The sequence below is a fragment of the Chroicocephalus ridibundus genome, chromosome 7 (genome assembly GCF_963924245.1).
Source record: "Chroicocephalus ridibundus chromosome 7, bChrRid1.1, whole genome shotgun sequence".
Lineage (NCBI taxonomy): Eukaryota > Metazoa > Chordata > Aves > Charadriiformes > Laridae > Chroicocephalus > Chroicocephalus ridibundus.
The window spans coordinates 8,721,992-8,734,868 of record NC_086290.1 but is presented as its reverse complement, the minus strand read 5'-3'; the positions used below and the strand labels follow the sequence as shown (position 1 = coordinate 8,734,868).

The following is a 12,877-nucleotide window of genomic DNA, read 5'->3' as shown; positions in this document are numbered from 1 at the left end:
AGGGAGTTTACTTCAAATAAATTATATATAACAACATGATCTGACATCTTTTACTAATACTGAGATACAAGACTGAGATTGCACTGGTGGAGGAGAGGAAGAAACGCTGTCTGCTCTTCGCTGTGAGCCATTGCTGCGTGCCGGCGGGCTGAGACATTTTGGAAGTCCCCAGCAGCTCTCTGAAAGCAAAGTGCAAATATCACAGCACAGACACAAGGCTCCCAAACCAAACGGTGCCCGTGAGCTTGGCGGAGCCATGTTCAGGTGTTTATTTGAATGCCATTTCGCAGAGCACGTTCACCTTCGCACCTGATACGGGGAGACTTTGAGTCTCACAGGCTTTGAATTAGGCTGCTGCCAAGGCTGTGGCGAGGGGGAGGAATACTCTTTATCTTGTATATATGTTGCTTGAAAAGGTTTGGGAAAGGAGTTTTTGACATGTTTGCACTCATTACAATTCTCTGGACAGGTCTGAAATGTAAATAAAATCAGATTCAGGTGTCAGCAGAGAAGAGACTTTGCTGAAATACTGCTGCTCCCTGAACAGCCTTCTGGGAGGGAAGCCGCAAACAAGCCCTATGTGGCCAGTCTTCTGAGTGCCCTTTCCAGTAGCTTCACCACCACCCAAGGCTTTGATAAGAATTATCAAAGGTTAGGCCTAATTTAAAGAATAAAACTGCCTTATTGTGTAATGGGTACTTTATGTTTCCCCCATTAACACCATAGCCAGGACATACTTTAAGGAGACTGGAACTCGGTCTTCATTCACTTGCGGTGTTGGAATTGCCGCTGCGGCTGTATTGGAGGTGGCTGAATCAGAGATTTGCCCTCTCCCCACCCTTTCCAAAAGATAACTGCCTGCTGCCCCAAAATACCTCATTTCCTTTCTCACGAGACTGTTTCCAGGCAAGAAAGTCTTCTGTGCCCTCCTGCAGATTATGATCTTCCTTAAACCTTAAAACAAATTAGTTCTGAAGATGTGTGAAAATTCAGCTTTCATTTTGACTGAATTTGTTTACTGTTTTCCCTCTGAAAAGAAGAGGAATCTGTTCAGAGCAGAAAAAGGCTCACTGTTGTCAGAAAGAGCAGCTGTTGGTGTGTTTAGAAGAATGTGAGTCCTTCAGGCAGCCTTTCACCTGCCCATGCCAGAAAAAGAAATAGTTGGGCTGTGTAGGTGCTTTCCTGGATGATTTTAGAATCATAGAATCATAAAATAGTTTGGGTTGGAAGGCACCTTTAAAGGTCATCTAGTCTAACTCCCCTGCAATGAGCAGGGACATCTTCAACTACATCAGGTTGCTCAGAGCCCCGTCCAACCTGACCTTGGATGTGTCCAGGGATGGGGCATCTACCACCTCTCTGGGCAACCTGGTCCAGTGTCTCACCACCCTCATTGCAAAGAATTTCTTCCTTATATCTAGTCTAAATCTTCCCTCTTTTGGTTTAAAGCCATTACCCCTTGTCCTGTTGCAACAGGCCCTGCTAAAAAGCCTGTCACCATCTTTCTTATAAGCCCCCTTTAGGTACTGGAAGGCCACAATAAGGTCTCCACGGAGCCTTCTCTTCTCCAGGCTGAAGAACCCCAACTCTCTCAGCCTGTCTTCGTAGGAGAGGTGCTCCGGCCCATTTTACCTGAGGATTAGCTCCTGGGGACTAGCAGCTCCTGGGTCCTGGTCTATGGTGGGACCTGTTTGTACCCACAGTTTGCTGCGATGTCCCTGTCCCCCCACTGCCCTCTTATACCACACTGCGGCCCTGTCTGCCTTGGTGCGTTTCTGCTCTTCCCCTCCCTGGATCCTGCTTCCTCTTGTGGGTTTTGGTGTAGAATTTGGATAACTGCACATAATTTTTATGGCAAATTGCTTTGGTTTCTCTTCTCAATTAGGCTGCTGAACATAAACTCCAATTGCATTTGTTTTTTAAAGCAGCTGGCAAGCATGATCTTGCTACCATTTGTGCATCAATAATTCCTTTTTCATCTCACTCTCTACAGAACAGCAGGTTTTCTTCATTTGAGGGTTTGTGGTCAAAAATCTGAGTGGGAGATTGATAATATCTCTCATTTAGGAAGAGCTTTGCTGATTCCCCCATGATGGTTGGCTCCATATAACATATAGCTCAAGCTTATCTTTCTGGTGGAGCTCAGGAGTATCGCATGTATCTGCGGAGTTAATATATTGTCTTTCTGTATTTGTATTCTGCAGTTGATTGTTCAATGATTTCTCCTGCTGAATTGCAATAGATGAGCTGTTTAATGTTGCAACGGCTGAGTTTGTAATGTAAAAACAAAAAAACCTCTGAATTCCAAATTGTGTTTGCTAGTTAGAACGCAGAATTTAAATGAGATATATATGGAAGATGTATTTTTTCCATTGTTTTGCCAATGCAGAAAGAAAACAAGTCTTCACTCTTTCTAAAAGAAAATCAAAGCAAGCATGGCAAGAATTTGTTTTGCAAGGAAGAAGCATCAATAAAAACAAAACCCGTTCCTTTCTACACATTTGTGTCCATGTCAGTGTTTTTTTAAAAATACTTTCTCAATGCAGAAATAACAATTATCAATGAGCATGTCTTTTCTGACAGCTGGAATGTTAAAATTTCTAAAAACAAGCAGTTTAAAATACATTTATTTTACCATGGCATGTCTTCTGGTGCTGAGTCTATGTATATTTCCACAATATTCCTGATCTTTTTGCCAAAGTAGCCCTGATTTGACATTTCTTCTATGTTTTTACTGGAGAATTGTTGCAGTGAATGGAAATGAATGACTCAAAAGTAGATGTTGGATTTTGTAGCTTTTATTGACAAACTGCATGAGGTAGGCACCTAAATGAAACTGTGAACCGTTGCTTCAAATGCCAAGTTGGTATTTACTGTAAGGCGTAACAATTTCATGACTGTTTACCCACCTATGTGAAGGAAAGCACCAAAGAGGACAAGGGAGTATATGAAATGCTCCTATTAGCTGGTATTTTTTGCAGCAGCTGCGGCCACTTGCTTCCTCCACAGAGCTGGGATGCCCAGAAGAGCACGGCAGCGTGTCGGCGCAGTGACCTGAAAGGCCAACCCACACACCGTGGGCTCACCGCCCTGCGGGGATGCTGCGTCGGCACGCCGCTTCGGAAGGGAATTACCCAGTTACAGTATCATAGACTAAACCATCATTTCTGTGTAAAGTTGGACACATTTAAGACTGAATTATAGCTGATGAGGAGTGCTAAGATGAAGTTTGCGATCGGAAGATTAAAGCTGAGGAGGAAGATAAACTCGTATTTGAAGTACAAATTTTAACATAATGAACAGAAGAAATAAATGACCATTAAAGGTACAAACTTGTGTGGGGAGGATTTTCAAAGGTGCTATTGTTGCTGTGTAACAGTGGCTATGAATGTGTTACCATCTCCATAATAATTTTTAAGTATTAAAGCTAACATTATTTTCTCTGGTAATGTATGAGCATGTATGGCTTTTAAAAGCATATCATGACTTTAATCACTGTTTTGCAAAAAAGCTGCTCGTGTTCAGTAACAATACTTCTGTCATGTAACTTCCTTGAGTATTTTTAGCTTACTAGTGTTTGCACTGTGAAATGACAGTATTTAAAAATATTTGAGAAGCAAAACTTGACCCTGCTAAGAACTGAAGGTAATTGTCAGAGACTTTAAATTGCTATGAAGTAAAACTGTTAACACTTGTGTCCTCACTAATTATATTCTGCATATCTATGTTCCCCTGACAACTTCTGATGCATCCGGTATCACTCTACCGAATGGCTGAGGGCTGTTAAGTGACGGTGCAAAGCAAAAATAGCTTATTCCTCCAAAAAGCTCTGTTTGCCATGGCTTGTGGAGAAGTGTGTGAGGGAATCTCCAGAAGCTGTTACGTTTTAGTGCTGCGGTCAGAAGAGATGTTACTGTATTGCCCTGTAAGGCCCAGAGGGGTGGATCAATGATACACAGACCTGAAACTTTGGTTCAGCTCCGTGTAGCTCTTTCATTATCTTCTCTTTGTTTATCGTGAATGTCCGAGTTTCTCAACCCAATACACCGTTTATCAGTTGCAGAGGACTGAAGTACAACGGAGACTGAAGGATCGTCACTCTGGACGAAAGTGCAGGTTCTTCTGGGCAGGTTCCTTCAGCGTTAGTTTCTATTAGAGGTCAGGTTGCTGGAATCACAAAATTCATATCACTCTTTGCCACTGAGATGTGGTATTGCTGTGCCGTGTCCAGCCTAGAGCAGCTCTTTGTTGCCAGTCAAGGAGAAGGAATGTCTGCAGCAGAGCAGGGAGGACCTGAACTGAGCAAACCCTTGGGTGATGCAGGGATTTCTACTGGAGAGGGGAGTTGTGGTCGTGCTGTTGTTCCGTTGTGTCATTGATTTGACCCAATGACACAACACTGGGACAAAACCTCTGACAAGCCAATTTGGTGTCAGTGATTTCGTAGCCCCCTTAGGTGCTTTGAGGAGTGGAGAGTGTAGTCCACGCCAAATGAGAAGACGTACGCTTCTGCTAACATCTCCTGAGTCTTAGTGCTGATTTACATTGGTGTGTAGTCACCTGTGAAATGAAGTATCAAAACCATCTGCAGGTGGTTTTCTGATGCCAAAGGGTGTCAGATACTTGTGTGAAATTCTCAATACGTCTGACAACTCCCTTTATCTATGGAAGCTTTTAATAAGGGTAAAAATTTCCCCATGTTGTCATTGCCCCACACTTGAACACATTGCTGTTTGGAGGAAAGAATGGCTGTTTACGGGAAGACTGCACGCATCGCTTTAGCATTTGTGATTTAGCGAGACCATTAATGGTGTCTTCTGTTGGAAGAAAGATGACTTTACGTGCAATAGAACAGCAACATATTTATTAACATTTTGCAGGTTTGGTTCATTTATTGCACCAAGAGGCAGCTTGGTTCATCTTAGTGCCTTTCATTTATTACACCACTTGATGGGACAGCACTGTCCTATCCCCCAGCCGTGCTCGCTAATGAGACACGGCCTCGTGGTACAGCACCCTTGGGGCTGGGAGGAGCATCATGAACACTAGATGGACCCAAATTCCCCTTAAGGCCTTGGGAGTTGCTGGCCCATTGTTTTTTTGCCAGAAGGTGTTGACAGGATCAGATGTATACGGAGCCGGTTTTCAAATGCTTGTCCCAGGCCATACGCTTAGTCCTTCCAGTGGTATTTATGAAAATAACTAGTTTGCTACTGGCTTCTGTTCACTCTAAACCCATTATGAGAAGGGCTGTGGGGTGTTTGCCAGAGCCTCTGTGTGAGTGCTTGGAGATTTGCCTGCTTGGTGCTGGTGACAAAAATGCTGTCTCGCTGCGTCCTTTGTCCTTGTTACCCCTGCAGCACCAGCGCAGGCAGGAGCAGGGGCTGGGCTTTTCTCTGTTTTGCTTTGCCAGTGGAAGCCCTGTCTGTGTGGTCTATACGCGAGGTGGCTCCACAGCAAAGGCAGTGAGACGCTGATGGGCAGCGGTGGGAAAATCCTGTTCTCTGCGGAGGCCGCACACTTAGCAGCCAGCCCGGATCCAGCGTCAATTCCCAAAGAGAGCCTGCAGATCTCCCTGCTGGTTAGAAGACCTCTGATGGGCAAATCACTGGGAGATAAACACTGGCCATATCTTCTCCCTGTAGTTACTGCCAGAGTGGGGATAGTTTACTTATTCCTGCTTCCCTTCCAGAGAAGCATTTTTGAAAGGCAAATCTGCGATTCTGAAAGTTGAGATAAAAGGAACAGAGTTGCTGAATAATTTGAGCTTATACAAAATGTATGTAGCAATGCACATATTGACTTATTTCAGTGAATATCAAAATTTATTGTCCCTTGAACTAAATATTGACATAGACAAAGAAGTATCAATATTTATCTCTCAGGTTAATACATTTTTATATTCACCTCAACATACATCAATATGTGCTTATTATTATTATAATGTTTGTCCTTCAGCAGAAGAAACTTGCATGTGGTTGAGAGGGAAAAGGGAGGTTTATATTAGTATTCTTCTCCCATTTTAAACTTCATCAGGTGCTTTAGCCCGCACATGGAGCACGCCGCAGCCCTCGTTCAAGCAAAACCCTTGGTGGTGGTTGTGACACTCTATGCAGTGAATACAGGATTGAGCAATTGATTTGGGGGCAATGTGACATTAACTGTCACTAGTGAAAGGGGCAGCAAAGCCACCGCTTCTGTCTTATAGCCTAGTTGTTTGGTGGCGCATCGTGTAGTAACTCTAAGAGTGAGCTATTTCCCAGCTCACAGCTCTGGAGGCGTAGCGTGGAGTGCAGGACACAAACTGACAAGACTTTGATTCTGAGATCCAGCTGTGACTCGCTGCCTACGAAGTGATGCTGTTAACGCTGAACAGGGGGACACCTGCAGATCTGTTAGGAACCTTGTGGTGAGCTTGTCTCATGCCGGTGTTACCTGTGGCACTCCGTGCCTGCGTGCCAGCTGGAGCTGTTTATGGGCTGTCTTTAATACCGTAGCGAATGCGGTGGCCTCCTTGGGCCTCTTGTTCCAGGAAGCAGGGGTGTGTGGGCAAGATGAGTGTGGGCACTTCACTGTCTCTGAAGGATTATCCTTCCAATGTGTCCCATCACCACCTTATCCTAATTCTCAGTCTCAGAGAACAAGATGACAGAGGTTTTCTAGCTAGATGATGAGGGCAGGCTGCACAAAAAGGACGCAGGCATGACTGCACTGAATGTCACAAGACTTGTTTGGGATCTACAAAGGCCTTTTAGCACATGATTTACACTATAGGGACCCATTCACGTGGAGATGCCAGCTCTGGCAGTTAGGCAGAAACACTGTAAGTTCCACAGAAGCACTGAAGAAATCCCGCTCTTCCTCTCTGGGTCTTGTTTTTAAACCTGCTGACCTTAAGCACAAGGGAGCTGAAGGGGTGGGCAATAACCAGGCTGGGAGCAGTAGTAAAAGGTCTGTTCCTCCCTGCCGCCCCACGCGCCCTGCTGCTCACCAACAGCTCTGTAGGTCAGAGTCAGCGAGGGGTTTGAGTCACGTGTCGATCTGGATGGTGGCTGAGCACCAGATATTCACAGAAGCTGTTAAAAGCTGAAAGTTTGGATCTGAAATTCTACCCAGCTGCTGGCAGATCAGAGAAATGCTTACCTGCCAGAAGCAGCAGTGTAGGAAATCCTTGAGGCTGGAGAGCCGAGAAGACAGTCCCCTCCTTGAGGTGCTCCAGTCTTCCTCAGGTTACCACTGCTGAGGACGCGCAGTCTGCATCACTCCTGCTGCCGAGCAGTGCCAGCAGCCATCCGGCATCACTGGGGTTGGTTTCCTTGCTGCACTCACGAGTCAGACTCGCAGCAATGAAACCACAGCTGTTTGTAACCTGACATTTAAATGACAATTGTCAGTAGACAATAAGCATATGGTAGGTGACTGCTCACATGCAGACAACTGCAGCAGCGGAGGCACAGAGCCGCTGCAGATGCTGGAAGACAGCACCGCATTGATCTGCAGTTGGGAAGGTCATCTCAGTGATTGAAGACTGAGTTTTGTGGCTTGGCTTTTTTGTTAAAAGCAAGAGAGACGATAAACTAATGACTTATTTCCCTATTTCTAATGAAAAGGAAGATTTTTGAGTCCTGGTTAAAATAATAAACATAACATAAATAACTGCCAAAACCCCACCTCCTGAAAGTCGCATTTTTAATTAGCGCTGGAGTCTTTGCTTTTTACCTTCTCCCAAGTTCGTAGTGACTGGTATTATGACCATCAAGAACCGGGTTTGTGAGAAGGTGTATTTGCGTGTGTGTTTGTAGCAGAATCAAATAGGGACCAAGGACTTTCCTCATGATTAGTGTTGCTTTATGACAGCAGACTTAATAATGAGGGATGGATTCAGTACGTTTCCTCTTCTGGGAGCAGATACCCTTGATGTGTGGTTGGGAGGCTTTGTGAGTAAGACACAGGGCATTGATGGCATGTTATACTTTTGGGTATAGTCGGGCCAAGTATGCAAATGTGAACTGAGCACTAACAACCCTCTCCCTCTGAACCAACTGCATCGCTGCTTGCACTTGACTCATAACTCAGTAACCATATGTTTATATGCCACTGACAATTGCCATTTAAATGTCAGTTTACAAGCAGATGTTGGGAACCCGCCTTTGTGCCATTAATTAAATCAGAGAAAAGCAAAGTTTGAGTTTAACGCTGCTCAGGCTAACTGCGATGAGAGTAGCAGCAGAGCCCAGCAGACCGTCACGCACCAGGGCAGTCAGGGTTGAGTGGCACAGGCAAAGGCCCATGTACATGGGGTCACCGCAACAACCCCGGTTAATGGGCTATGGCAGCCAAATAAAGCCTGTTGTTGGCATTTCCCAGTGACAGTTATGATTTTGTAGATAATTCCAAGTTTTGTGGGACAGCCGGCAGTGGCCAGGATAGAGGGGAAATGTTGGACTATAAAATGAGACAGATTGAAGTGCTCAGGTGCAGCGAAAAAAGTCAATAATCTGTTCAATAGAAGAACAAGCAAACTCTGGAAGGGTGGAGATGGAAGCCCTCTCCACTCTACCAGACATTTGCACATATTTTAAATCCTTCCCAATAAAGTTCATAATGAATTTAATTCAGTCCCCTATGGCCCAGAGGAATGTTCCGAGTAATAAAAAAGTATTGCTAAGGGACAGATGACTGCCAAACTCCTATTCTGAGCCGGCAATGCATATTTATATTATTGGCACTTAAACACTAGGTTTATTTTACTACATAAATGATCCTTTGTCACATATTAAGAATTAATACTGTAAGATCCACTTTTGGGAAGTTACAATAACAATTCCCAAATTTAAGTCATTGTTAAATTTGCATGCTTAATTTTTAAAGAGGTTTGGGGTGGGTTTTTCTCCAAATTAAAACAGTAGTTGAATGTGGAAATTCCTGTGTTGGGTAAACTATTTTGTGGCTGGCTTATGGCTTAGCTTTTTAAAAGGGTTTTAGTCAAGGATCTTTTCATGTCCTTTTTTTTTTTTACCTTGAAATATCTACATCAATGTTAAATAAATTATAAAATCAAACACTTACTTAAAGGTTGAGATGTATTCACTTACACATAGTCAACTAGATAATACAAGGGCTCCCGGCTTCTGTTGGCATGGTCTAATGCACTTTTGATGATTAAACCGAGTAATTCAAATGCGTGTTAGAAATTTGAAGTGCCAGTGATGGAGGTCACTGGTCCACAGCATTGCTTTGTTTATAAACATCATTATTCCATGGAGGATAAATCTCTGCTCTCATCTAGTGTGTCACTTCAGCGCAGTTGTCAGGAAAATGGGAAAAAAATGGAGCTACTAATTTTTTTTCACTTTAGTAAGAGGAGTGGAAGGGAAAGTTAGATATGAGATGAAAGGTGAAGGAGTTTAATTCCTATCAGGATGCAAACGCTAGTGAAAAACAGATCCATATCCATGTAAGATGCAGTTTAGTTTACATTCAAGCTGATACAATGTTCTTTAAGCACCTTCTGCTCATTACAGTACAATACAAACTTCTACAGCCTGTGTACCACTTCAAATTGATGGCAGCAGTGATTCAGTCAAAATATTTAATATGCTAAGGTCTGAACATAAAGCTTCTCCTCTGATGCACTTCTGTTTACTTCATACCTCCATGTCAAGTGTGAACAGTTGGAAAAAATATGGTGAATTTGTCACATGTTTATTTACATGGTGCATCTCCTTTGAATCAACAAGCACTTTTTTCAAGTGTAAAAATGAACAATTACTCATCCCTGGAAAACAAGAAAGTTTTACAGGCATCTCCTCCCGTCCTGCAAAAGTCTGTCCTCGCTGCACTGTGCAAGGGCACAAGCAGCTCATTTTTCACTCGCTGTACACGCAACGAAATATTCAATTCCCCAGAACAAAAGTGTCAGAAGAATATAAGGGGAAATCTTAAGCATTGCACAGTTTGAACTAAAAAAGAAAGGTCAATGGCAAAGAATTCAGATACAAGCAAAAAATCACAAATCTCAGAGCACTGCATTTGAGCTTTAAAACTGAATGCACGCATTGTTTGCTCGCAGTTTTTCACAGCAGCATTCATAATTTAGGAAACTATTAATCAGCACGATGAAGTATCCTGTTTCAAACGAAGAACAAAAAAATTACTCTATAGAGCTTGTTTTCTCTTCCCTTGAAAGAGATCATCTGGTCAACTTTGACGAGAATTCTGCAGAGCTGGGTTTGTGGGCTTTGTGTTTAAGTTGCATGGGACAAAAAGCCACAACAGAGCGGTACCATCCTTTCGCTGCCTCTTTATAAGTCACTGCTCAGAGCTCCTTTGTTATGCTGAGAGAAGAGAAAAAAGCACTGAAGGCTGGAAAACTTGCAGGATTAATACAAAATTGAGATCAGCTTATAACAGAGACACAACAGCTTCTGAAAAACGAGGCAAGAAGGCAGGGGAAGCGTAAGGCAGCCAAGCAAAGGGACATGGGATTGTGTAGGAATGGGAATAAAGAGATAAAGAGACTTTGTCTGAGGAGAGTTATGGTGGATAAAGAACAGAAAAGAGCAAAGGTAACTGCATTTATCACCTGCCTCCTAAGAACAGCCTTCCAGGGCCCTTCATCTAGTGCTGTAGATTGAAGATACGCTACTTCCCCATCCTAGCAAAATTATTGTGACATTAAGTGATTACAGAAGCAGATGATCAAAAAGACAACTTTTATTTAGTATCTCAGTGACATCATAAAGTTGTTAAAGTAATCATAGATTTCATTAGGAAAACTAATTTCTTAAAAAAAAAGAAAAAATAAAAGACAGTTCATACCTTTGCTTGAGGGTGGTGGTGGAGAGCACTCGGACATACCCTGTTTAAGCTCTGGCAATTTCAAAGTTATAAAAAAATCTTTTTCCTCTGTTCTGCTCCCCTTCCCCATTACATTCACGTCTTCCCACCACTGAAGTATCATTTTCCTGGCTTGAAAAAATCAGTGTGCACTATTTCAGAAGTGCCTTCCTACAGCGATCTGTTCAATGCGAGCAATCTGACTTAGTCTAGACAGACAAGAATTAAAACATTTCTGTGCTTCTGTTGAGAAAGGAGGCTAGACGTTGAAGATTAACAACATGACAAAAGTCTACTGAAGTGCAAACTGTGCACCTTCAGGGTACTCTCTGCAGTTTTGTGCCTCTGCAGCAGGGAAGCCAACCTGCAGCTTCTGCTCCCTTTAAGTGTTCACACGAGGCACGTTTCCTGCAAAGAGAAAAACAAAGTGGAAACAATGAACTGGTGGCTGTATTGTGTTTCAGAACTAACGCTTGGTGGGGGGGACACCAAGAGGAATTATTTTGTGTACCTGGTATTTCATGCAAGATGCCTGGATTTCCTGTGCTTACGTGCACCAGAAGCAGCGGATGCCAGTGAGGATTTGAGCGCCTTTCCCCGGCTGCAGCTCCTGCCCGGGAACAGAGTCTGCTCAACTTCACCCGTGTGTTTCTTCAGGGCTGCCGTTCTGATGACAGCATCGCCGCTGCAGCCCTGGGGAACACCGGTCCACAGAGGCAGAATTTTCAGACATCCAACACTTAAGTCACCCTCTTTTTAATGCCATTAGTGATGCAGCAACATGTATTTATATTTACATATAAATACAAAATGGTCAGATACCACCTTTTTAAGCATAATTTATAATCTGAAACTGCTTACACTTTCATGACTAGGCTTGGGTTTTTCTCATTTACATTCGTAATTTAATTCCACTGGAATTTGATTTTTAAGAAAGCCCAACATATCTTAATTACCATAAAAAGATCCATACATATTTTACTTAAAAATATCTTCTGTAACTGGAAATTTACCAAAAATAACACGAAATATATTATTATGCATACATATTTTTTTTTTGTAAGGTACAAACAAGAATCTGATCTCTTCTGGGTATTGCCTGATCTAATATGGCTATAGGTTCTATTTATTTTGTTTGTTTTTCAAAGTAAAGGGAAAGACATAAGAAATGTAAGAACACAAACAACAAAAAAAATCGCATTCTTTCCAAAGATACAGATTTCAATGAAAGAATGCTTTGAAAACTAATAAATGACAATAGGTACCAAGAAACACTATCCAAGCACTATGCAGTCTTTTGTCAGAGCATGTGCTGCAGTGACCTTGTAACAGTTATTAAAAACAACAAACAAAAAAATGCTACTGGCAGAAAAAGCTGTCAAGCAAAACATTGAGAAATTGGTACTACTTCCTAACAATTAAGTGCAGAACTGATACTAAGTATTTTATGGGCTTTTCCCCCCATGTATGCACACTTCTTTCTTCCCCTCTCTGTTCGCAGGACTGATTGTTGCAACTCTGGCAATATGCTGGATGCCAAACCAGGTTAGAAGGATCATGGCTGCTGCTAAACCAAAGCAGGACTGGACTGTCCCCTACTTCAGAATGTACATCACTCTTCTCCGCATCGCCAACATCTTCTTCTACGTCAGCTCGGTGGTGAACCCCCTCCTCTACAACATCTCTTCTCAGCAGTTCCGCAGTGTGTTTCTGCAGGTCCTCCGCTGCCGCCTGACAATAGAGCACGCCAACAAGGAGAAGTTTCTCAGAGCCAACCTGAGCTCCAGAGCAAGAAGCAGCCGGTCTCTACGCCCACTGCTCTTCATGTCGTCTAGGCGCAATTCTTCTACAAGGGACAATAAAAAAGTTTCCTTAAGTACTTTTCAGAATGAGACCAAGCCTGACTGCAGTCCACAGAAACGGGGTCTTGAACCACTGGAACCCAGCTTGGAAGTCGTGCCACTAGAGAGTAGCTCAGAGCCCAGTCCAGACGCACAAAACGGCCTTTGTGAACATCAAGTATGACTTCATAAGGCAA

General features: G+C 43.1%; 1 protein-coding gene and 1 long non-coding RNA gene across 3 annotated transcripts in view; one reads left to right on the top strand and one right to left on the bottom strand.

The window, feature by feature from the left end:
• The window catches only part of GPR39 (G protein-coupled receptor 39), an 82,052-nt gene extending 69,178 nt beyond the window's left edge, over nucleotides 1-12,874 (top strand). For both annotated transcript variants that reach the window (XM_063340756.1, XM_063340755.1), the window contains one exon: nucleotides 12,341-12,874. In XM_063340756.1, the coding sequence (XP_063196826.1) occupies nucleotides 12,341-12,864 (524 nt within the window). In that variant the 3' untranslated portion in view covers nucleotides 12,865-12,874. The remainder of the gene's footprint in view (nucleotides 1-12,340) is intronic.
• Nucleotides 10,699-12,341, bottom strand: LOC134518249 (uncharacterized). The gene is made up of 2 exons (XR_010071906.1): nucleotides 11,351-12,341; nucleotides 10,699-11,247 (listed from the first exon to the last, which is right to left on the bottom strand). It is a non-coding gene; the product is annotated as an uncharacterized LOC134518249 (long non-coding RNA).
• Nucleotides 12,875-12,877: the final 3 nt, after the last annotated feature.